Source organism: Aristolochia californica, unplaced genomic scaffold (assembly GCF_029961685.1).
Source record: "Aristolochia californica isolate CCGP_79_NKW_82.1479 unplaced genomic scaffold, dmAriCali1.0.hap1 SCAF_3, whole genome shotgun sequence".
Lineage (NCBI taxonomy): Eukaryota > Viridiplantae > Streptophyta > Magnoliopsida > Piperales > Aristolochiaceae > Aristolochia > Aristolochia californica.
In genome coordinates, this window is record NW_027181992.1 from 6,296,192 (window position 1) to 6,322,634 (window position 26,443).

Here is a 26,443-nt window from a genome sequence, read left to right on the forward strand (position 1 = left end):
TTTTAGCATGAATCAATTTTCATTGTAATTTTGTGTTTGACATTTTATTTGATTAAAAATTTATCGATAAGTATAATAATATATGAGATTGATTATTAATTTTTATTTATTTCCCTATAAGAGGCAATAAAAGGTCTATTTAACTTTTCTAAAAAAAAATCAAAATATTTCTTGTTATTTTCTAATAAGTTGCTAATAGTAATAGGATTTTATTTAAAGGTTTTTTTGGGAATATGTTTTATAGGAAAAATATTTCTAGTTTTTCCTATAATATAAATTTTCATCTAGGGGCACTAAGGAGGTCATGGTAAATATATGGCTAGATTCAAAAATTACAAAAAAAGTTAGACAACAATTGGAGTAAAAAAGATTAATATTGGTGCATTTTTATCCATTATTGAAATTCAATCCTGAACCTCCCCTATCATTTTTTTTTTAAATGTATGCATAATTTTATATATAATTTATTCGAACTCACCCCTATGTGCGAGATCATAAACAAGTAAAAAAAATATGTCTTTGTCCCTTCCTCATGGCTCTTGAATAAATTGAAAAGATATTTTAGTAGAAATACGTTTCTAGAGAGTATTAATGTTTTTTTTCAATAAATGTTGAAAAGACATTTTAAGTAGAAATATAGGGACCATTAGTGCCTCATGTTTTTTGAAAATATTTTTCTAAGTATAAATTCTTGTTCAAAAATCATATATTTTCTAAGTAAATTTTTCTTGCCAAGATGGGCTAGAAAACCGTATAGAAAAAATTTGAATAATTATTTGACAGTTGATGATATAATCCTTTCAGCATGAGGCAATTTTCATAGTAATTTTGTGTTTGTCATTTTATTTGATTAAAATTTTATCGATAAGTATAATAACATATTAGATTAATTATTATTTTTTATTTATTTCCTTAAAAAAGGTAATAAGAGGTTCATTTAATTTTCCTAAGAAAAATTTAAAATATTTCCTGTAATTTTCTTGTAAGTTTTTAATAGTAATAAAATTTTATTTAAAGAATTTATAGTTTTTATTTGGGTGATTGTAAATTGATAGTGATATTTCATTTAATTTTTTTGTGTTTGATTATTGTATGGAGTTTATTCATAATGTTACGCATTGTATGGAGTATTTAGACTATTTTATGGAGTGTATGGAGTGTATAAACAATTTTATGGAATGTTTATGGAATGTATAGACAATTTTATGGAGTATTTATGCAGGTATTCTGTATATAGATTATGCCGAATTTAAGTTGAGGTCATGCCGAATTTTATATAAGTATTATATACATAGATTATGCTCAATTTTAAGTAGAGGTCATACCCAATTTTTACATGTATTATATATATATATAGAGGTTATGTCCAATTTTATGTAGAGGTCATACCCAATTTTATGTAAAATATATGCATAATTTTATATACAAGTTATTTTATAAATAATATTTTTGAAAAGTTTTAAATGTATGTTGAAGCTCGAGTTTGGCTCGAACTCGTTAAAATTTTTGGGCTTGAGCTCGATAACAATTTTAGACTCGTGACGAAGTTCGACTTGTAGCTCAGCTCAAAAAATTTAAGTAAAGTTCGGCTTAAACATAGGCAGGTTCAGGCTCAGCTCGGCTCGATGACACCCCTACTCTCGACTTTTCGTACTCTGCGATGGAGATCGAAAGGGAGAGGCTGTGGAGAGAGAGACTAGAAAAAGATGCCGAAGTCGAGATCGGGAGAGAGATGGATGCCAAAGCCGAGAGAGGGGGTGCCAAAACGAAACGAGAGGGGTGACATGATCTCCTGAGTCACGACTTGAAGTCTGGCTCTCTATATACCTTAAGACATAAACTAAATAATGCCCTAAAAGTTTTTTTCATTTGGAACCTGAATTGGTGGGAAGAAATCAGTTTTTTTTTTTTTTCAGGTCCTTCTGTTGTCATGATTTTCCGTGTTGATTTCACTTATGAAGGCTGACGGTTCTTTTCTGTGAATGGATCATTCAACTAACGTCTAGGAATGCGTTTATCAGATTATGTTCTCGATGGGGCCGACTAAGCTGATCGTGCGGCGGGGATCGACAATCTATCTTTCCCCGACGTCCACGGAACGCTGCCGCCCGGTTGACGTCGCCGGCAGAGCTGCTACATATACGCCAAACGTATTACGACTTCCGAGAGCTCCTATGCGTGAGATATATCTCACCCGCCAGCTTCTTCGTCACTCTCCTTATTATTAGCATATTTCAATGCTATCATTATCTCAGAAAAAGTTAATTACGAGATAAATTCTTCATTCGAATTTGAAGACTCTTCTTCCAGGTTTCATTTATCACACTCCCTCTGCGCGATACCCTGTCGCGGTTATTTAGTATTCACTCCGGTTTTACATGTACGAATCGTGTAGGGCTTCGGCTTCTGTTATTAGTTTGAAGCTGAAAAGCGTATTGGAGTGTTGTTCTGCTTGATTTCGTCGCTGCTTGTTCAATAGCCTTGTGGTTTGTTCTATCGGAGAAAGATCGTTTTAGTGGATTCTGGAGGAGGGAGTGAAATGCCGGCAGCCTTTATTGTTATTATTTTTTATTGTTTGCGTTTCACTGCCTGTATTGAGGTCGGTAACTGGGGGGATTTTTTGTTTCTCCGTGTCTTTCTCTTTTCCGCTTCTTCTTTTGTTTAATTTGAATATTTTGAAGTGTCTTTCTGTGAACTGGGACGTGACTGTTATCGAGGAAAAAATTTAATTTTGGACTTTGTATTTTAAATAGTACTATTAATATTATTTTGGGCTGCACAGGGAGTTGAAGCCACAAATTGAAGAATATGGAAGTTTCTATTGTTAGTTATCTTGCAGAATTGTATTTAAGAACCGTTCTTCTTCTTCTTCAAAAACAAAAAAAAAAAAGAAAAAAAAAAGAAAAAAAAGAAAAAAAAGAAACAAATAGTAGATGGTAAAACTAATGGTAAACATGAAACCACTTATGGGTCATGATTTGGTTTAACCTTTCTGGGTAAGGTTTGCGTAACTTGATTCTTACCAGCTTTCATGACTACTGAGGATCAGTTGTTTTTCATCTGATTTCATGAATGTGACTGGTCTATCAATTGTTATGTTTGTTGTTAACTTGCTATGCTGCATACTGTTTTTATCTGGCATCGCCTGTTAGGATCTTTAATCATAAGGGTGCTATATTGGAACATTATTGTCTATCTAATTATGTTTCCTTCTTATGGCATTGAAAAGTCTTGCTGTTGAAGTCAAGGGCTTGATGAAGTGCTTCTGTGAATGTTTTGTTCCCAACTTCTATACATAATGGAGCATGGATAACAGTTGGCTTTGACAAGGTACAATATTAAGTTGCTCATATCTTATGTTTTTTGTTTAAATTTAACATCTTTATCCACATTTATCCTTTGAATAAACCCTAAAAGGGATGTTTTTGTGGGCACATATATGTGTGCTTTCTCATATTTACATGGGAGGCATCTTGTAGGACTCCTATTACCCAAACTCTTCTTTTGCATTGCAGTCACCATGAAATGTTTAGTCCATCATGCTTATATTTTTTAGTTTATTTGGAGTTATTTAGTTTGTGTGTGTGTGTATGTATTTTTATGGAAATAATTTATATATTTTCTTCTTTGTTCTTTTCTGATTCTGATGTAGGTTACTTGTGGGGGAACAGTAGTTGGTAGAACCTCGCTTGTTAATAAGTTTCCCATTGCCATATTTAGTGGAAAGTCTCAGTAAAAAAGGTTGATTTGCCCCTTGTAGAAGACCTATCATTGCCCAATCATGCCGTCTCTTCAGCTATTGCAGTTGACAGAGCATGGTCGGAATTTATTCTCTTCAAGGAGGTATGCTGATTTATATCAACTTACTACAAGAATATTGCTACTTGATGTTTACATGGCTATTTTTCTTAGAGTGCCTCTAGTTAAGTATTAATGATTGTGGAAACAATAATTGAATTTCAAGTATGTTTTCATGAAAAGGGGGGGGGGGGGGGGGGGGGGGTGGCTCTTGGATTCAAATCTCACCGGGGGAAAGGGGTATAGTTTGTGTGTAATCGACATTCCAAAAAAAAAAAAAAAGCGTCTGGAATGTTCCTTCACCCTGCTTCTTTCTCTTTCATTTAAGTTTTCATAGTTCCAAAAGAAAAAAAAATCAAGAAGAGGGTTGAAAGAGAGAACATTTTAATTGAGTAGCTCAATAGTATAAAAAACCCAAAAAGCAGTTCAAGATGGTTTGAATATGTGATATGAAGAGTATCTGCATTTGGAAATGCAACTTTGGGCTGGTTGAAAGCTCCGTGGAGGAACTTGACCATGCACTTGCATTGAATAACTCAAGATAGAACAGAATATCAGAAATAAGATTGCTATTGCCAACTCAATGTAGTTAGAAATGAAAATTTTGTGTAGAAAAATATATGTCTATACTTAGTAATGTTTAAGCAATTGTAGTAACTCCAATACAAAAAACTACAAGGAATTTTTTATTTTATTGACTTATGGAGCTTCCATCTGGATATGTTGCTTATACCAAAAAACTTAATTTAGCCAGTTCTCTGCCTCATCCCTTACCCCAATTATTATTATTTTTTTTTTTTTAAGCGAGAGATAACAGGAAGTTCGTTAAGAAGAGGACCTCCAAAGGGGAACTTATGATATTAACCTCAAAAGCATAAATAATGAATTTCCTTACTTCCAGAAAGCTTGAGTATCTTCTCTATGGATTTATTTAAGTTCAGCATTTTATGATCCTAAACTCTGTGTTTGATTTCTTTTTAATTACTTCACTTAATCTATTAACCTATTTTTAAAAGGTATATGATATGTAGCTTATTTAAAATATCTGGATTATAGTCAGAACTTGCTTTTCCAGTGTATATCTTCTAATTGTGTTAATCATCTAGTTCACTGATATATTAGGTTCTCAATCCTTTCCTTTTAATCTAGAAGTGCAATTCTCTTTTCATCTCCCCACAGGAAAGCCCTGGCAATAGCCACTGGTGTGGTGGTTGCTGGTGGTGCAGCTGCTTATATTCAATCAAGATTCCAGAGCAGATTGGTTCAGTCTGATTCTTTTAATCATGACAATGTACTTGTTAATGGTAATGGAAACTTAAAGGACAAAGAAAAATCGAAGAACAAAGAAAAATCGAAGAACAAAGAAAAACCAAGAGTTGTGAAACGAAAAGGACGGTTGAGATCTCTACATGTTCTAGCTGCTATTTTACTTTCACGGATGGGCCAGAGGGGCACACGAAACATCTTAGCTCTAGTAGCTATAGTGGTGAGATTCATGACTCCACTTCTTTTTATCTCATGTTTTTATCTTTAGTCATGGAAAATGTCCTTGCTGTTGTTTTTACACTCCATGCGTTCTGGTCTTTCCTTTATTTGCATGCTGCTGTCTACTCTAGTTTTCAAGGCCTTCAAAAACATCTTTGATCATTGTAGTGATTAGATTTGTTGTGTGGAATTTCAATTAGCTCCATTAAGTGTTGATTTTTCTGGAAAAAATTGGCCTTTTCCTGGGTCCTTGTCTGAATAAATGGACTTTGAGTGGATATCAACTAGTTCTCGTAACTATTAGCACCGGGTATGTGAGTTTCTAGGAAATCTCATAAATTTTTGTGGAGTAATTTCTTATCAGCTTCTGTGAAATACTGACTTTGATACACCTTTGCTTACTACATTACTTTCTTCCATTTTTTGTCAGTTTTTGAGCTTTCTAAAATATCTTTAATTTTTTGTAAGAGAAATGTATTTTATTTGAATATTTTTGCCATCCTCAGTAATTCTGTTTTAATGCCCTTCCGCTTGTGAAGGGAAACAAAGTGTCCTTTGGATTTGCAATTCTGGATTCTTCGTAGTGTCACTTAAAAAAAAAGATTCTTTGAGGGATTACTTATTCTGTTCATGCTTATATATTTTATTTGGTAGCATAAAATTTTCAGTTCACAAATTGCAGGTATTACGAACTGCTTTGAGCAATAGACTGGCCAAAGTACAAGGATTCCTGTTTCGTGCAGCTTTTCTTCGACGCACACCGACTTTCATTCGCTTAATTGCTGAAAATCTTCTGTTATGTTTTCTTCAATCTACTTTGTATTCTACTGCAAAGTATTTGACGGGGACCTTAAGTTTGCAGTTCAGAAAGATATTGACAGAGCTTTTTCATGCTGATTATTTTCAGGTATCTTTAGCTTTCACCTGTTAAGTTTTGGATTTTTTCACAATTTTTCCACAATATAAAGGTGAGACATGGTGACTTGAACCTTTAGCTTAGGTCACAATGGGGTTTTAAGTGTGAGGTTTTGAGTTCAAATCTCACCAGGGTAAGCGGTGTGTGTGCATGTGTAATCGACATTAAAAAAAAGGTTGGACATGGAGCAAGTGAATGTATCATGTATCATCGTCTTTGATTCACTGAAATAAAGTTTTCACCATTTCCTCAGAAAAAAAAAAAAACTGTGCTGGTCTTCCTTTTTAAGTTGTTTTTAGTATTGATTTGGGCATTTTAATCCAATGGTGGGCATATTGGCAATAGATTATGGCTACTATTCAAACATGTCTTGGATTTTGAAGGTGATTTTACGGGCATCACTTGAAGCACAAAGTGTAGGGTGTAACACATTCTAGGAGTGTTACGGCCCTACAGGGTGTTATCTAAAGTTTTAGGTCCAATATGTGTTGGATTTTGTGAAACCCCATTTATATTGGGTTCCCGTCATAATGTGAGCTCATGAGTAGCATAACTTTGTGTAGCTCCATGCTTCTCATTTTCTTTTTGAATGACCTATATTGGACCCATATTAGACCAACTTGACAATTCTTTCCGTGTACTTACAGCTGACCTTCCGCCTCTTGTATACATTCATGCCATGCAAACACATAGATCTAAGCACACATACTTGGCACGCACACCACACTTTTAATATAAGCTATCTCCCAACTTTGATGTAGTGCTTTGGGAAGCCTAGGATTGGCTGGTGGGGTGTATATGTGTGTGTGTGGGTGTGGTGGGGGGAGTGGAGAGACTATCTTCTCCTATATTGGGCCTGTGGGCATTGCAGATTCTACCACTGCGGAGGTGAATGTTCTTCATCTTGGGTTGAAGATTTTCAAAGACAGACTTCAAGGGAAGCTGTTGATTGAGGGAGATTCTTAAGTGCTCATAAGATGGTGCTCTAATTCAGCCTTTCCCCCATGGCGGCATTGACCAATTACTTCATCTATTGCAAATCTTATCTTCCATTTCGTACTTGGAATCGTATTCCTAGGTCAGCCAATTCTGTGGCTGATAGGCTAGCTAAATTTGGAACCTCCCAGCAATCTCTCATTGTTTGGGATGGTTCCCCCTCCTTGTAATCTTGCTCTTTTGAGCCTTTTAATATAACTCAGCACTATTTAAAAAAAAATATAAGCTATCTCCCAAATGCATAGGAAAGCAAGAAGTCATTCCGTTTTATCCTAGACAACCAAAAAATGTGTTTGATGTGTGTTTTTAGAGCATAATCAGGTTAAGTTAGTTGTCAAATTGTACATGAACATATGTAATGAATGCAGCTTCATAACGTTGATTTTGGGAAGCTTGTCTTGATCATTGTGAAACTGAATTTCTATATACGACTTGAAAATTAAAAGAGAAAAGATCACCAAAAGAGGAAAAAAAAGAAAATTAGGTTTTTGGTGTGAACTTCTCCAGTTACAATATCTCTTTCCTTATCCACCATCTTACTTGTGGGTGAACTCTTGTATATTTAATCCCTGTATTAATGTTTTGCTTTTTTTTTAACCTTGTTTATTTGCAGAATATGGTGTACTACAAAATATCACATGTTGATAACCGTATCTCTAGTCCAGAACAACGAATTGCAAGTGATATTCCAAAATTCTGTTCAGAGCTGAGTGAGATTGTACAGGATGATTTGATAGCAGTTGCAGAGGGCCTACTTTATACATGGCGCTTATGTTCTTATGCTAGCCCCAAATATGTTCTATGGATATTGGTATGTTTGTCTTCCTTTTAACTAGTTTTTTTCCTTTTCTTTTCAAATTTGTTGTGTTATTTTATTAAATAATTCTGCAATTACAAGTGAAGGGAGAGGAACATTCTCAAACCCTAAGTGGTAAGGATGCCCCTTCAGTGCCTTTTAACTAGTCATTAATGGTGAGAACCCACAATTGAATGTCTAATCCAAGTTATATGTCAGGCTTATGTATTGGGTGCGGGCACAGTGATGAGAAACTTTTCTCCTGCGTTTGGAAAACTCATGTCCAAGGAGCAACAACTGGGTGGGGAGTATAGACAGCTTCATTCAAGATTGCGGACCCATGCTGAAAGCATAGCATTTTATGGGGGAGAGAAGAGGGAAGCTTCCCATATGCGACAGAAGTTCAGGAACCTTATTGGTCACATGAATCTTGTTCTCCATGATCATTGGTGGTTTGGGATGATTCAAGACTTTCTCATAAAATATCTAGGTGCTACAGTGGGAGTTATCCTTACAATTGAGCCCTTTTTTGCTGGCAATCTTAGACCAGATGGTTCAGTTATGGGCCGAGCTGAAATGTTAAGCAATTTAAGATATCATACAAGTGTTATTATATCCTTGTTTAAGTCACTGGGAACTCTTTCAGTCAGTTCAAGCAAGTTAAATAAACTCAGGTTGTTACTTAACTTGATTGCTCAGTCCATTTTTTCATGCATTGGTGTATTCTCATCTTAATTGGATTGGACCTTTGGTTCATCACCTACATTGGGAGTTTTAGTGTTAGGTTTTGGGTTCAACCCTGATTAGTGTTTGCTGTATGGTGCATGCCTGTGTAATCCAAAACAAGAAATGTTTACTTCAGGAAAGAACTTGAATCACTTTTACAAACTGTCCTTAATTCTTATGGAAAATTTCATGTTGTTAAACCTGAATGAGTAATTGAAGAGACTTGTAGGATATATAGTTGAATAAGAGTTTGAGAAAGTGATAGGCAAAGAGCTGGTGAAGTAATGACTGTCCTACACCATCAGTACCTTAGAGTTACATGACTTCAAGATGGATGAAATCATGCCAACAAACAATGTTCAGATCCTTGTATATGGCTGTACATGGTACCAAGACTTCGTATCTAATTCTTCTGGTTGATTTTATCTAGTATTTGTGGTTTTTCCTTATTTCAACAAGCTCTGTCTTTGTGCTCATTGGTCTAGCAATCCTTCTTGAGTCCTTATCGTCTTATTTCTAACATCTATTGTCAATGTGGAAATATGCAGCAAGTCATATTCATGTTCTGTCCAGAGTTGTGATAAGTGCATTTTGGAAAGCAAAATTAGTGAATTGCCCTGACTTCATTGTCTTAATAGCATATATATATATATATATATATATATATATATATATATATTAGCCCATAATGGTGATGATTTCTCATCATGCATTGGTGTCACATTGAGGTTTATCTGGCTCTTTTGTTTTCTGAAATCCAGTGGTTATGCTGATCGGATTCATGAGTTGATGCTCGTATCAAGAGAATTGAGTAGTGCACATGACAGATCTTCTGCACAAAGTAATGCAAATGGGAATTACTTTAGTGAGGCAAGCTATATTGAGTTTGCTGGTGTTAAGGTAACTTCTGTTACTGCAATATTCTTTCACTGCATACAATTGGTTTTCCTTATTTTTTTTATGGTCCAAATGTGCTTCCAGGTTGTTACGCCTGTGACAGGTAACGTGTTGGTGGACAACTTGAATATTAGGGTTGATTCAGGTTCTAATCTGCTGATTACTGGTAATTCGTTTCAAACTGTTCTATCACAGCAGTGATTTGTTGTGAGCTTCTGCATTTCTTTTTTAAGTTTCTTTTCTTTTTGTCCTGAAAGTTACAACTCTGTGCTTCTTATTATGGTTCCTCTTCAATATGTATGTCTAGTATAGTCTTCAACTTAATTGAGTTCTACTTTTGTTTCTCATCTTACTTTGGTTGTATTTTCTGAAGGTCCAAATGGAAGTGGGAAAAGCTCTCTCTTTAGAGTCCTGGGTGGTCTCTGGCCATTAGTATCTGGCTACATTGTGAAACCTGGAATTGGTTCTGATCTGAATAAGGAGATATTTTATGTGCCACAGAAGCCATATACAGCTGTAGGAACACTTCATGATCAACTAATTTATCCTCTCACAGCAAAGGAAGAGGCTGAAGCACTTACTTATGGTGGAATGGTCGAGCTTTTGAAAAATGTAACAAATTCTTCTTTTCTAATTTTATACTATGGTCATTTCATTTTCAAGTCATTTGTATAATATAACATGTCTTTCCTTGTGGTATGGAAGGTTGATCTCGAATATTTGTTGGAAAGGTATCCTCTTGACAAAGAGGTTAACTGGGGGGAAGAACTTTCTCTTGGGGAGCAACAGAGGCTGGGGATGGCCAGATTATTTTATCATAAACCTAAGTTTGCTATTCTTGATGAGTGTACCAGTGCTGTTACAATTGATATGGAGGAACGTTTCTGTGCAAAAGTTCGAGCAATGGGAACTTCATGTATTACCATATCTCACCGTCCAGCACTTGTTGCATTTCATGACCTGATTTTGTCGTTAGATGGTGAAGGAGGTTGGAATGTTACGCACAAGAGGTGGCTTATTTTCTTATTCAAGTTGATTCCTTTTTCTTTTGTTGAGAGATTTAGCTAAACTGCTAGTTAGTTCAGTCTATTAACTTTTTAGAATGCATCCAGTTTGGCACGGGGCTCTTGCTAGAACTTTGAGTTAATTTGACTTAACTCGTAATTGGCCCTGAGTTGTGTTTTGTCTCACCTCACTAAATGTTGACTTAACATGGGGTGTGTTTTTTCGAGAGTGTACTGTGTTTGTGGACATTGCTAAATCATCTGCACCTTGACATTCTGTTCATCATCTAGTGGATCATATATCATTCCTCTTTGTATAACTTTCAGGGAGAATTTTCAAGCATATGATGAGGCTCCTGGTCTGTTACAATCAAATGAAACAGACCGTAGGAATGATGCAATAACTGTTCAGAGAGCTTTTGCTTCCAACATGAAGGTCTGGAGGTTCATATTTTATGCTAATTAGTAGGCATCATGTTTCTTATTATATCTATAATGTGTGCTCTACTCAAAAGAGAAGGATTTTTTTTTTTTAAAGAACAAACCATTATCTAAAAAGCTTTCTTTGGTTGACGCATGATCTGATGTTTGTTTTTTTGCTTTACTATGGCTTGATTACCATTTCAAAGAAATCCATTTTCAGATTCTGTAATACTGTTCATGTCAGGGTAGCAATTTCTCCAGTTCAAAAGAGCAATGTTATGTGACAGAGGTGATAGCAGCATCTCCCTCTTTTGATCACAAGGTTTCTTTGCCTATTGTTCCAGTGTTGCAGAAATCTTCAAGGCCGTTGCCACGAAGAGTAGCTGCAATGTCCAAAATATTGGTATATATTTATTTATTTTGTCTCAAAGTAAACTAATCGACTGGTGCTTTTTGCATTATCCACTTGCTTTTCTATGTTGTTTGTTACTTTTCTGCTCCAATATATGTTTTTGAATGATACAAGCCGGTGTTATATCTTGAGCCGATGTTATAAAACCTACACCAGACTGTTTGGTTGGAGTGGGTTTAACTAGAAACGACCCCTCTTCAAAAACAGAGGCGGAACGTCGGGTTATTGTTGCATGGAGGAACTTCCCTCATGTGACACAAAAACAGAGGGGATGATGATAGGGAGGGTGGGAGATCCCCTTCCCACCGTTCTGTGATGGCAGGTGGGTCCCTCCCTTGTTAAAAAATATTAATTGGGAGGAGACGGAGCTCCCCCTCTTCCTCCCTCCTTTGCTCTAGCACGGGAATGGCCTACGCTATCCCCCATGTGTGGATGTCCACCCCTGCCTTTGTTTTCTTTTTTAAAAGAATGATGTTATTTCAGGTTCACTTATGATCAAATATGGTTGACCCAGGATCAATCTAACCTGATCACTTCACAGGGTTGGTGATATTGTTGGTTTTATAACATTGATACAGACAATGTTTATTAGACCTGGCTCAGTCATGACTCGTAAAAGTGACTGGGTTTGGTTGAGCCCTGGTCAATCAACTTTGATCTCTGGTGGACCCACTGCTGATCTCACCAGATGCCATGAGTATTTAAAAAATAACCATATATCAGGGTAGAAGTCTAGGCGCTCCCCCCCACTCTGTTACAGAGAGACCAGGAAAGAGAGTGCTTCACCCTCTCCTCATTTCTTTTTGGTGTAGGTGGATGGCCTTCTCTGCCTTTAGAAAACCTAATACAGGGGGCATAGTCTCCCCTTTCTCCTCTTCGCATGGTGGCATAAGTTCATAGGCCCATTGCTCACCTGCCGAGAAACCTGGGTTCGTCCCCCTTTTGTTTGTCCTCGAGGCTTGTAAGACAAGGGGGAGGCAGTGGCCCCATCTTTGGCGGTAGACTGAAGGGGGAGAAGGAAGCACGGTGGATGGGAGGGCTCTCCCTTGCTAGCGAATGAAAGGAAGAGGGGTGAGTCTATGCTTCCTCCCTCTTGAGGGGCTTTTACCCTTATTCCTCCCTCTTTATTTTGTCACTGTGGGAGGGGCCCTGCCCTTCCCACAGTCATGTGGAGCTTCTGCATGTAGGTGCCCTCCCCTTGTGGGGTGCTGAAAGAGAGAGAGAGGGAGAGAGGGGGGGGGGGGGTGCCCCCTTCGTGACCTAGTTATGCCCTGACTTTATCGCATCAGTTTGGTCAGCTGGGTAACTGTCAAAACACAGTTAGTTGGCTGTGTTTTGACTGGTTCTCAGGATTTGTTGAATCAGAGGGGATCAGGTCCAATAATATTGGTCAAATCTGGTCGGTAACTGGTTTTTATTCTAATAAAACGGGAGAGGGAGAGGGGGGGCGGGTGGGGTCCTGTGTCTAATTGAATCTGGTTCTACCACCAGCTTCTCTTTGATAACTCTGGATACAAGACAAACATTTATTAGTAATTTCATGGTCATGCTTTTAGTTCCTTTCTCTAAGGAAAGAACTTATTTAAGCTATTTGCATTAATTTTACCGGCATATTCTTATTCTATGTTAATATGTAATAGAAATCCTCTTTTTATGATTAGATATAACTTGTTTCTGTTTCTGTGTAGGTCCCTACGTTGCTTGACAAACAAGGTGTTCATTTGCTTTTAATAGGTGTACTTGTTGTGTCCAGGACATGGATCTCTGATCGGATTGCATCATTGAATGGTGTGATTACAGTTTATTCACAGCCGTGCCATTGAAAATTATAAGTTCTCTTCTAGATTTAATTTGCATCTCAATTTTGTAGGAACCAGTGTGAAATATGTTCTGGAGCAGGACAAGGCAGCCTTTATTCGATTAATTAGTATTAGTATCCTCCAGAGTGCAGCAAATTCCATTGTTGCACCTTCACTAAGGTAGTTCTTTCTTTATTTTCTTTTGAAAAGACTATGGGCAACTCTTTTTTTTTTTTGAGGTAAATCTTTTATTGTTCTGGTTTGAAAATTGAATCCAATTCAATGCTTTTGGATACTTCCCATAGACTGCTGACTTTGTAAGTGTCTTTTGTAAGTCAAAATTGTTATCCTGAAAATTTTGAATTGCAAAAAAAAAAAAAAAATTAATTTTAGCAGAATTAGAAAAGCTTTTTATTCAAAACAATATTAACATTATGTATGTTTTTATAAACTCAAAAGGGTCTTAAATTTGTTCTTAAAGGAGAAGTTCTTTTCTACCGAGAGGTTAGCATAATATTCGTGTATGGGAAAAGAAAAAGAAAAGAATGTACGCTAGGATAAAATACTTCCCTATATGGTTCTAGTCTGCACTACAGATCATGTTGTGCTGAGCCTACCTGAGGTGGTTTTCTTTTTTTAAATAAACTGTGCCTTCGATTGTACAAACTTGCTTCTTTTGTAATTTTTTTTTGTTTTTACGAGTAAATTTTACAATGGTCATGTTTACTCCACAGATACTTAACAGCGAAGCTAGCACTTGGGTGGAGAATTCGTTTGACTCAACATCTAACAAAGAACTATTTCAGAAATAATGCATTTTACAAGGTAGAGTGATCATGACAGAGGAGCCAGATGGCTTCAGCTTTGATTTTTCTCATTTTCTTGTAGTCAATATGTATTTTTGGTGTTTCTAATGCTCAATATGGATATCTGGTACTTTTAATACTTTATATGGATACCTGGTACTTTTAATCTTCAATATGGATATTTGGTACTTTAATGCTCAGTGTGATTCTTGCTGCTATGTGGAGATCAATGTACAATGCCTTTCTTATTAAAGATTTCTTCTTCAGTGGCATGAATGCACCCTGCTAGATAGCCATAGTCGTAGCTCTAAGTTGTGTGGGCTCTTGTCTTCTATCTCTTGTTAGAACAGGTCCTCCTTCCTAGTTTTGTTTGTTTGATGTGTTCTGGCTTTAGTAAAAGCTCCTATTTTATGAAAAAAATTGTGTGATTTTATCGAGTGTTGGTTCAAATTTGAAGGAGATAACACATAAAATTTATTTTTTCAATAAATATTTCTTTCTTAATTTTAAATAAAAAAATTCACATGGCATTCTACTGTTTTGTACTTGTGTGCTTGGAAGTTGAGATGCCTATGAGGTGTGTTTCTTATTAAAAAATAATGTTGTACTCTACTGTCTCCTATTTCTTGGAGGGAACTCAAAGATCTTTGCAAGGACTTGAACTCTTTGAAGCTTCACTGTCTGGACTGCTTGTTGTTGAAGGTTGACTCAGCTGTAGATCAGGTTGACTAAGAGAACTTCTCTTTTCCTTTGGAGGCTTGAGCATGTCTACCCTCAATGCCTTTTGCCCTCATGCTGTTTGATGACGTTGCTTACTCTGATGGGTCCAGGGCTTTCTCTGAAGTTCTTCTCATATTTATATATCAGACAATTAAAATGATCCATTCAAAGCATCTGGTTGACAATGTTATGGATAATTTTAATTATCTGATACATCATTTGGGAGTTTCTCTTCTCTTTCTTGTATTTATTTTTTTTAGACTGTCATCTTTTACCTTTTCCAACAAGATATCCTCTAATAAAAAGAAGAGGAGGGCTATTTTGTGATACTCCAACCTACTACTCATATGCAAATTTTGTATAAAGAAAAGAGCCGCTATCCCTCATCCAGGCCATTTAAACACCAATTTGATCTTCTTATTTGCTCAGGCTCTGATAGCTTATGGGCTCTGCAAATGACCGTAGTGCTTTCACTGCTGCATCAAGTACCTCCATGAGAATTAAGATTCTAGATGAAACTCTTTGATGAGCACCTCACTCAATAATGCAATGAATGAGTTCCATCTGTTGGACATGGACGTTGGTGACATGTCAGACATGAGTATTTCCTTAATGGTTCTCTCATCATTGCTGCAGAAGATACTGGCTAAATCAGCACTGCAGTGACGATAAAGATGAAGCTTCTTGGATTGTCAACCAATGTTGTAAATGCCTCATAAATGGTTGGATCCACATGAACCCATCATATATATTGTCAATTAGCTCAAAATCCATCCATGCGAAACCTGGATAACTTCTTCATTCCATGAAGTCTAAGATGTTTCTGAGAGAATCCATTAAAACTACATCCATGCTAGTCTGAGAGAAAAATAGTAACTCATGGATGCCTGATTGGCAAATACCAAGAAACTTGGATAGAAGAATAGTTTTCTCCCATATGATAGGACAGAGAAAGTCTCATCTTGGACCAATTGAAACCAACTGAAAAATCTAAGGGAGATTAGAATTCTCTTAAATTGCATGTTCGATTGTCTTTCTCAGAATGCAACTTATGTTATCATTGATTCTCATTCATTCATTCATTCATGTATATATATACCCACACAACATATATGCAAGTGTATATATATGCATCATACATACATATATATATATATATATATATATATATGTATATGTATGTATATATATATATATATGTATATATGTATATATGTATGTATGTATATATTTATGTATGTGTGTATATATGGTTTTCATTCATATATTGGTTAACAATTTTGGTCTTATGAGCTACTAATCGTACTGCAGATTTTTACAATTATGTGGTGGTTTGTTCTGTTTTAGGTTTTCCAATTATCTGGTCAAAATATTGATTCTGATCAAAGAATAACACATGATGTGGAGAAACTGACCACTGATCTAGCAGGACTTGTGACTGGAATGGTAAAACCATTGGTTGATATACTCTGGTGAGTTCTCCCTCTCTCTCTCTCTCTGTCTCTCTCTGTCTCTGTCTTTGTCTTTCTCTGTCTCTCTGTCTCTCTCTGTCTCTGTCTCTGTCTTTCTCTCTCTCTCTCTTTTTGACATCATATCAGCTTTATACTGTTGATTAATGTAGGTTCACTTGGAGAATGAAGTTGTTGACTGGTCAGAGAGGAGTTGCTATATTGTACGCCTATATGTTATTAGGTTTGGGTTTTCTGAGAAGTGTTACACCAGAGTTTGGAGATCTTTCCGGTAGAGAGCAACAACTTGAGGGAAGCTTTAGGTTATATCTGTTCTCCCACTCCCATTTTGCTGTTTCTACCTCGTGTCATTTTCTTCTTTTTCATTGTTTTTTATTTTTTTTAAACTCATACACTTGTTTATGACTGGTTGAAAGTAGCTTCTATTTTGTGTTTTTTCTTGTAGATTTGCTCACGAAAGACTCCAAGCTCATGCTGAATCTATTGCTTTCTTTGGGGGTGGATCCAGGGAGAAAAATGTAAGCTACTTTAGACCATTTTCTACTTTGTTTCATGGTGGTGTGTGAAACCTATTGGTCTTTCGAAATTTCTGTGAGGCTTTGCTGCAAGTGAGCACTGTTAAACTTCTGAGGGTTTTTGTGATGGTGGTTTGTTTTCAATTGCTTATGAGATTTTTCCGGGCAGGAAGCCTTTTTTTTAAAGGTATGGGCTTTTTATAAGCAAAAACACAGAGGATGTATCCCAGATCATCACAGAGGGGCTCCTAAGGTACCTGTATGAGAGTGTGAGACTTGGGGGGACATACTGGCATTCCGATGATATGTCCTATTTGAATAGAGAAAATGTATTCAAGTAGGTAAACTAGTCTATACATAAAGGGGAACTTCAGCCAGGATACAACTTCCAAGAAGTATCCTTCAATTCTAATGGGATCTGAATAAGATGATTTTTTATACTCTTGGCTCCATGAAGAAAGCATTAAGCCTTAGGTATGATGGAACCTGAAATCTAAGAGGGTCAGAGTCTCATCTTTTTGTCACCAAAAATCGCACTACCGTAAACTGTGGACCTATAACTACTGAATTTGTTTTTAAAAGGAAGCAGAAAATATTTGAAAAAGCCACTTGATGAAAGTAGCCACTTTACAACTTGCTGTCTGCATTCTTGACAACATGAAATTGTGCCCAGGACTTTGTCTAGTAGGGTTCCCTGGAAGACATTATGATCATTTGTAGCTGTTAGCCCAAGAATGGATTGTTGTGATATATACCCCGCTAACAATGGCTTTGGTTTTGGAATCTCATCAAAGATTCATTGGTTTCTTTCATACCACAGGCTTCATGTTGCCCCAAACATGGTTACGAGAATTTTACCCCCTTTTGGAAATGTATAGTCAATGGCTTGAAAGAAGATCTCTTTAGAATGTATGTGCAAAGAAAGTTTTACAAGTAAAAGCAAATATGCCTTTGCTGCTGTTGGTTTACTCTAATTATGCTTACAGGGAACTGGAACAAAGAGTATTGGCAGTGGCATCAGTTCCTACCCACATGTTACGTTCAGAGGCTAATGATACCCTACTTTTTAGTCTGCCAAGTTTTTTAACTTAAAAATATGAGGTTGCTTGCTTTTGATCACTTATGGCATGGATATAGTTTTATGAATGTTATGGGGCTCGCGTTAGGGCCTGGTTTTGATATTCTGGAACTTTCAGTTGACAAGCATTCTTTCTTGAGAAGATAGTTATTCTGCTGAATGATGCAGCATACAGCCTGAAATAAAGAATATACTAATGGATGGGCTAATTTTATCAAAATATACCATCTGTGGACATTATTATATCCTAAACCATTCCCAGTCCATCAAATATTGCGATGCAAAAGTAGTCTGTTGTCAATCTTTTGATCATTATGGCCTGGTACAAAGTTTATTGTTCAGTGCAGTTTAAAAATTGTTTAGGAAGTAGGCACATTTGTCATTAGTTTTGCATATAAAGAGAGTGCAGCATTACTCCGAGATGAGCTCCGAAGATTTTATATTGGAGTTTCAACCTGTTTACTCAAAATGATAAAAGTAAATTTGTGAATGGCTAATTTTTCAAGATAGTTGTGTTACATTTATGTGGTGTGCCCATGACAAGAAAATGAAGCTCTCTTTTAAGCATGCAGAAAAGGTTTAAAAATAGTTCTTTATAGATTCAGAAGATATCCTCTACATTGTCTGAGTTAGGAAAACCAGTTTATCTTAGTTTTATTTTTTAACCAAGACTTGGATACAACTGTGTAACCTGAATTTTTTGGAAGCTACTTTTCTCTTTTCTTGGAGTATCTGGCCATCTTTGATGATCTATGTTATTCCTTGTACTTAACAGATGGTTGATTCAAGATTTAGGGAACTTCTTTCTCACTGTGAGGTACACTTGAGGAAGAAGTGGCTCTTTCGAGTACTGGACGATTTCATCACAAAGCAACTTCCACACAATGTGACATGGGGATTAAGTTTACTATATGCTTTGGATCACAAGGGGGGTACAGCTTCAACTGCTTCATTAGGTGAATGTGATTTCCTTCTAATTGTGTTGAATAATTGTTTTTTTAATTTGTGTTCCTATTGTAATACTCTTTTTGAACTTGTCTAGGGGAGCTTGCACATGCGTTGAGGTTCTTAGCATCTGTAGTATCCCAAAGTTTTCTGGCATTTGGTGAGATTCTCGAGTTACATAGAAAGTATGTTGAACTTTCTGGTGGTGTTAATCGAATTTTTGAGCTGGAAGAGCTTCTTGATGCAGCCCAAAGTGGTGAGTCTGCTGATTCGTTATGCTTTAGTTTTATAGTGTAACTAGCTGCAACCTTTACTTTTTGAGCGAAGGATAGGCATCTTTTTGTATTTAAAGCTCATATGAGATTTAATTGGAAGTCAGAGCCATAATGGTCTGACAAAGATTCTTTGCTTGATGTTGGGGATTACTATGCTGAGCACTCCTTGCTTTGTCCCAATCTGCTTCTTTGTTTGAGACTCGATTGAAAGTTTTCAGAAAAAGGAGTTTTTAATGTACATGCCAATTGTTTTGAACTTGTGTGTTGTCTTTTCTTGAAGTTCTATTAATGTATTTGAGTGTACATTGTTCAACTTATCTCATTGATGGTGGCTTTTAGTTCTCTATTCTTCACCTGCTTTCCTCTTTCATGAGCCACTCTGATCAATTCTGTGCAGAACACCAGAGAAGGGACGGTTCTTGATATTTGTTGCACTCGGGCTATTAGGAATGACTTATGGTTGTTCAAGTTTGCATTGATTTATTGGTTCACCTGTACATTATTATTAACTTTTTTTTCTGCTCTTATATGTGACATGATTTTGTGACAAAATTTTGAAAGATCCTTTTTTTTTAAAGAAAATGTGGTTAATGTACTTCACGCATTTGCTCCCTGTCAACTTGTAATATTATAGATGCAGTTGTTCATTTGTAATAATCACCTTCTATTTGTAATTAGTAGTTCTTTGTCATCTTCTTCACTGACTGCTGGATGTACAGTGACTCCTCTACAAGGTTCTGCTGCCAGCTACGAGGAAACTAAAGTTTCAGATGGAGATATTATCTCTTTCACCGAAGTGGACATTATTACCCCGGGCCAAAAATTACTGGGTAGGAAGTTGACTTGTGATATAACACCAGGAAGGAATCTCCTTGTCACTGGTTAGTGAAATGATGATGGTTATTGTTACTTGTTTTTGTGGAATTATAATTTATTTTGATTCCTCTCTGTTTTAATGGTGTCATTGTTGGTTATTTAGGATCCAATGGGTGTGGAAAAAGCTCAATCTTCAGAGTTCTTCGAGGCCTCTGGCCTATCGTTAGTGGAAAACTCAGAAGACCCATCCAAGATGTCACTGATGTGGTCACTCAATGTGGCATATTTGTTGTCCCTCAGCGGCCTTATACATGCCTAGGAACACTTAGGGATCAAATAATTTATCCTTTATCTCGTGAAGAAGCAGAAGCCAAGGCACTGGAAAAATGTGGACAAGGTGAGGATTCATTCCCCTCATCAACCTATATATTTTGTTTTACTTTTATTAGCCTGTTCTGCTACAATTATGCTCTTCCAGGTGCAAATAATTGATCTGAAAAAGGGTACCAGATCAGTCAGTTGTGTTTGGTTGAACCAGATGTTTGACAGGGTTTTAAAAGCTTAGACTCTGATTTAAGATTGGTCGGATAGCTTGCTATTTTGTGGCCAAGTAACACTTGCAAATTGGTCTCCCTCACTCTGCTTGCCACACTCTTCTCTCATTTCTCCCCAATTCTGTTTCTCTTATTAATCAGTCTCTTTTTCTTCATCCTAAATCTAAAACATTTTTGACAAATGGAAAATAAATATAGAAAGTGGGAGATGTCATATGCAGATCCAACAAGAGAACAGTTGACAATTCTGATGAAGTATGTTTCTTACTCTTTAGCCTCTATCATTGTTGGTCCCTTAGGTTTGATGTGATATGCTATAATCTAGTAAGAGAGTTTTGCACACCAAAGATTAAGATCAAAAGAGTGAGAAACATTTGTTGTAATGTATGGGCAAAAAGATAACAGGACAAGATTTAATGTTTTATTTATGGAAAGGACTATGTGGTACTTTTTTAGTCTTTAACTTTCACTTCTATCTTTGGCACATTTATCCCTGAGGTTTTTTGGAGGATTGACATTTGAATTTATACGTGCTCTTTTCACCTCATCCATAAAAGCATTTCATACCCCGGTAATGATGTAAAATTCCTCAAGAAAGAAAAAAGAGGCAAGTAGCAATATCATCTGGTTCAACCTGTGAGGGCCTGAACTTTTAATCCAGTTAAACTGGATTGAACAGAACTGAATAAAATACCAGTTTAATCATCTGTTTGGGATTTATGATATTGGTGCAAAATAAGCTGTACATCAAGTTCCGAAGATAAAACATATGTTGTAGTGATGTAGAAGGTGTTTATTGTTTCTGAAGGGCTATTCTTGTTCAGGAAAAAAATCTGATAGCTCTCGTATATTGGATGCTCAATTAAGGACTATTCTAGAGAATGTTCGGTTAATTTATCTTCTGGAAAGAGAAGGAGGTTGGGATGCTAGTCTTAACTCGGAAGATATCTTATCCCTGGGAGAACAACAGAGACTTGGCATGGTGAGGGCATAAGGCAGTTATTTTCCATTTAAATATTGTTGCAAAAACCTGTAACTGGTGGCACTCAAGACCATTTTGATGCTGCTCTGCAGGCTCGTTTATTCTTTCACTACCCCAAGTTTGGGATCCTTGATGAATGCACCAAGTATGTGACAGATTTTCCGATACCTTCTAGTAAAGATATGGAAAAAATTATCTATTTGTATTTAATAAAATTCTACTCTTCATGCTGGTGGGCAGTGCAACTAGCGTTGATGTTGAAGAACACCTATACAGGCTTGCTAGTGAGATGGGCATAACATTCATTACATCATCTCAAGTAAGTGTATCTATTTGGATGTATTTTGGATCTTTGAACCCATTCATCATGCTTATTTTTGTTTCAATTGTCGGGCTTCCTCAGAGGCCTGCTTTGATACCATTTCATTCTATGGAGCTGCGGCTAATCGATGGAGAGGGTAGGTGGGAGCTTCGTTCGATCAAGGACTGAGTTCAACTACAGAATGTATGACTAGAGCCTCTTTCTTAAGCTTTTGCTTCCTAGGAATGAAGCAAGTCCTAAAAGCATTTTATAAGGTTCATACTTCATATGGCAGTTCCAGAAATTTTGTTTGACGATTGAAGTATTGCAAAAGGCGAAGAAAATTTCGCCAAGATTCATTCCCCTTGCTCAATAAGATTAACGAGGGCGCGATATTAGCAGCAGGTTAAAATAATGGCGGATGAAACTTCTGTACAGAAAAAGAAATGTGGACTCTGCCGTTCCCTTCACTGTTCGTGCCTTTCATATGCATTTATATTTACATGTTATATATTTATTTTATTCTCATGTTCTTCCATCAAATTCCAGTCACTAATTTTAAGTGAAAGGGCTTCGAGGTTTCACTGTACAACGATGGTTGGCTAGATATATATCAATTTGTAAGACTGCCGTTTTTTTTTTTTTTTTTTTTAATTTTGAGGGCCAGTTCTTGTAACTCGAATACTCTGTCAATATGTATAAGATATTTCTTCTTGCCCTCGACTTCCGTCTCTCTTCATTTATTTTTAGATTGATAATTGTAGCATCAACAAAAATATTCGTGTAGCCTTGTTTTTTTTTTTTTTTTTTAAAACTGGTACAGTTCTTACAATCAAAATTAATTCTCTGTTGACCTGCAACCGAATCCTTCTCGCGATCCCATGGATGTTGGCCAACCCATTCTTGTTTCTTTGGTTCTGTTCTTTTTATGCCTCTTCTTGATACTTCTGGACCAGCGATTTTGATCTTTTAGATTGGTTATATTCATCCACCAAATCTGCATCTGAAGCAGTACGTCGCCTGTCTTCCACAGCTGCAATTGCTCGAGCTCTATCGTAACCCTCCAAGTAACTGCATAAAATAAAAGGTTACAATCTTTTAAAACAAGAGTATTCTGACTATTATGTTAACCCTATATAGCATAGAAGAATGTACTACTTCATCTTTGCTTTCTGAGTTTTGTCCAGAGGACTATCTGTCCAAACACTCGTATCCCCACGCCCCTTGCCATTCCTGCTAAATGACGTAGCAGAGTGCATGCTCACACCTACCTGAAAACATAACAAGAACTCAAATCCAATGACAGGATAAAAACTTAAATAGAGAAAAGGAAGAAAACTAGGCTTAAGACTAGTTTGACATGAGACAACTATAATGCCTACTTTTTCTTTCAGGTGGGAGTGTGGTCAATCCACTCATCTCTTTTTGGTTCTGCCAAAAGCTCATCATCACCCACCATGGAGAGCAGTGGTCCTTCTGCTGTACACATTTCCTGCTCAAATCCCTTTGTGTGTCTAGTTGCCTTAACTTCATGTCCTTTATCAAAACGCTCGAACTGGTTTTCCCTCTTCTTCCTTTCCTTTGGTGAATTAGCTAGGTTCATTAAAGCTGCATAATATGAAATTAAACCTTGCTCCTTGTCACTACCACTTGAAGAACCATCATCATCGCCAAAACGTGGCTTCTTAATTGGCCTCTGGGTACTTTTGCTTTGGTAACTAAAGTTTGGTGAGAAAAAGACCTTCATGTAACTTCTTATTTCGTCTTTGCCCTCTGACTTTCCAGTATTTACTACTCTCTCCCTTTCTATGGAGTGATCCCAGCAAACATCTTTTATTGGATCATAATTAACAGAAGCCAGCTTCTTGACCAACTTGTCCTCAGGAAGTGGTTCCCACCTACTTTTGGTCCGTTTAGAGGGAAATTTTTTGATGCACAACTAAGGGGAAAAAGAAAAGAAAAGAAAAGAATTGCTAATGCCAATATTAATTCTACTTATGGTTCCCTGGTTTTGCAGACACCTAAAACTTATGTGTCTACCAATGTCACATACTTTCAGGATTTTTTCTAAGTCCGATGAATCCACTATTTTTTCATCACTTAATATAGATGTCGTTGCTCCTATTGTAGTGGAGGATGTTCCTTGTATAAAGGTCTTACAAGTCCCTTTTGATATAGAGGCAGCTGAGTTTCTAGAGGAGATCAAATGCAGCGACTGCTACTCCATCATTAGGACCCCTTCTGAACCTCCTACTCTCTCCATTAGTTGATGATTTCATCACTTCTCTTCCTTTTACATCTCCATAATTTTAAACTTCCACATTTTGCAACCATCAGTGCATTATTCAAATTCAATGCATTTACCTTCTCTGGGTCTTGTAGTTCCTTAAAAGCTTTGTTCAATATGATAAATGCCTGGTGTGCTTGTGGATGTGAACATTTATCAGGATGCACCATCAAAGACAGCTTCCAGTACCGTCAACAGATCAAAGATGTACACAAAATTGAACTAAAAAGAATGCTGAACCAGAATCACTACTACCTGCGTAAATACCATTGAGGACAAATAGTAATTTATCACCAAAAAAGTAGAATTAGGTCCCAAAAATGAAGAGCTACTTATTGCACATTATATAAAAAGCCATATACAAACTGCTAGTAAGATATGCCATAAAACAATTGAAGAATTCATAAGAAAATAAAAGATAAAATAATTTTTTTTACAAGATGCAGTTTTTAAGATTATTTGCTTGAGTACAGTATAGTAAAATCAACAATATCATCTTCACCACTCATTCAAAGAAAGCCATCCCTCAAATTATTTGCTTTGGTATGACATTTTTGTGGTAGCTCTGCCTGAGTCAACAGCAATTTAATCGTCAAATATGCAACTAGACACTTCTGCTAGATTCCTTCCTGAGAATTGAGAGCATCTTTTAGTTCATATGCACTAAAGCAAAGTATAGAATTGCAGTTTTAAGTCATAGGAAAACTGTTAGACAATCTTTCAACATTTTTTTTTTGTTTGGATTTTGATTTATCAAATAATTGTACATGACTACGTCTACCTGGAACACACATTTCTATGAGATAGTTATATATGATCCAATTTTAAACAAAACATGAAGCCGGATCCACCAACTCTGCAAAGAGTTCTAGGGCACAAACTAAACAAAACGAGCAACAATTCCTAGAGTGATGGTTCTTATCATGTTTTTCCTTCTTTTTTCTTTTTAACATTCTTCTCATCAAGTTTCATTTACAAAAAAAATCATCTACCAGTTCATTCTATCCAAAAGATCCAATGTGTTGCTATTTCTTGTTCTTCTAGGAACAACAGTGACTTCATTGAGAAAGCATCACAAAATAAGAGCAGGAGATGAGAAGGAAACTTTTAAACCTTAAAAGCCAAATGAATTAATATCATAAGGAAGAAAAAGGGGATCATGCTAAACAGAGGCATAACAACCAGTGAAAAAATAAAGGCCATCTCAGACTCAAACAACACAAGTTTCCATAGCATTTTCAACATCATACTTGCATTATCAAATGGATCTGAACTCTCTGATGAAGTCTCACAAGACACCTTTGTAATCATCATAGGAATCATACCTGTTAAACTCTTAAAGCTAATTTTAAACTTATTAGTTTAAGGCGAGAGAGTGACAGAGAGAGAGAGAGAGCAAGAGAGAAGAAGCGAGAGTAAGACGAGTGATAGGAGAGTGAGAGCAAGACACCAGATTGATGATGCTGAGAATGTAGTTTGTCATTAGAGTCATCTTCATAGGTCAACAAAAAAGTATTGCCGACCCTCTTTGCAAAGAAGGGGGTCTAACTCCAATCTCTCATTGTAAGAGATCTCCCCTCCTTAATGTATTTCATTTGCCTTCAGGCTTAATGGATTGCGCTCATCCTTTTAAAAAAAAAGCTTATTACTTTAAAATTTTAACTACCGCCATTAGTAGCTGCTGTTTATACAGAATAATAAACTTGTTCCATGGCAATCTCCATGTATACAAACTATAATAGATTGAGTTACGAGGACCATCCAAAGAGAACAAAGAATGGAGCTCAATCACACCAAATCTATGAATTTACCTTGTCTTCCTGTTGTCAACAGACATATTATGGTTCACCCCAAGCACATCATAAGGACTATCAGCCTCACATTCCATAATTCGTGTATCCTTCTTCTAAACATGCCACATGAATTAAATAGGGCCCATTAAGAGGATAGAGCAATTACAAGAGAAACAGACAAAAAAAAAAAAAACACAAGGAACAAAGCCAGCCGATAATGAAACAGCCAGCATTAAAAGCCACCAAACATCAGCCTAACAACCAAGGACCCAACAAATCAAACAATTAAAAATTATCAACCCATATTTATATTATTAAAATACTCTCAATAGGATGAGAAAGAGCAACTCCTTTCCTGCCAAAGAATCAGTTCTGCCCATTCGCATTTCTAATAGTTAGGGCAAGCGCAGCTGAAGACCTGCACCAAGACCCACTTGCCTAATCTGTGATTATTTGCACTAAATTGAGATTGATTTATTTTAGAAAATTTTTACTCAAGAGGAATTGCATCCCCAAGTTCAAATTGAGTCCAGTTGCTACTCTAGATTAATTTCCAAATACAGTCCCAAGTTTTGTTTACATTGCAGCTTGAGAAGTGTTGATGTCCATTATAACATAGGAAGAGAAAAAACAGAACTACGAGGAATAAA

The 26,443-nt window shown here is 36.4% G+C and overlaps 2 protein-coding genes across 6 annotated transcripts; one reads left to right on the forward strand and one right to left on the reverse strand.

The window, feature by feature from the left end:
- The first annotated feature begins 1,684 nt into the window (after positions 1-1,684).
- LOC137959114 (ABC transporter D family member 1-like) lies at positions 1,685-22,436 on the forward strand. 5 transcript variants are annotated; one of them, XM_068806423.1, is made up of 27 exons: positions 1,685-3,330; positions 3,653-3,843; positions 4,978-5,284; positions 5,966-6,190; positions 7,809-8,006; positions 8,211-8,665; positions 9,479-9,617; positions 9,699-9,780; positions 9,988-10,226; positions 10,320-10,624; positions 10,946-11,054; positions 11,286-11,444; positions 13,142-13,241; positions 13,324-13,432; positions 13,987-14,077; positions 16,126-16,250; positions 16,400-16,549; positions 16,693-16,765; positions 18,616-18,796; positions 18,883-19,041; positions 19,780-19,941; positions 20,040-20,273; positions 21,255-21,412; positions 21,505-21,557; positions 21,653-21,731; positions 21,816-21,917; positions 22,009-22,436. In XM_068806423.1, the coding sequence occupies exons 2-26, from the start codon at positions 3,782-3,784 to the stop codon at positions 21,900-21,902; spliced, it is 4,041 nt and encodes a 1,346-aa protein (XP_068662524.1). In that variant the 5' UTR covers positions 1,685-3,330; positions 3,653-3,781; the 3' UTR covers positions 21,903-21,917; positions 22,009-22,436. The 5 variants fall into 5 exon arrangements, with proteins under 5 accessions (XP_068662524.1, XP_068662522.1, XP_068662520.1 ...); XM_068806421.1 differs by having other exon boundaries at positions 3,653-3,677; positions 3,761-3,843; positions 21,816-22,436; XM_068806419.1 differs by having other exon boundaries at positions 1,685-2,599; positions 3,230-3,330; positions 21,816-22,436.
- Positions 22,437-22,639: 203 nt separating this feature from the next.
- Positions 22,640-24,170, reverse strand: LOC137958700 (uncharacterized). Its single transcript, XM_068805795.1, has 4 exons — positions 24,078-24,170; positions 23,170-23,652; positions 22,872-22,984; positions 22,640-22,784 (listed from the first exon to the last, which is right to left on the reverse strand). The coding sequence occupies exons 1-4, from the start codon at positions 24,168-24,170 to the stop codon at positions 22,640-22,642; spliced, it is 834 nt and encodes a 277-aa protein (XP_068661896.1).
- Between the last annotated feature and the right edge of the window lie 2,273 nt (positions 24,171-26,443).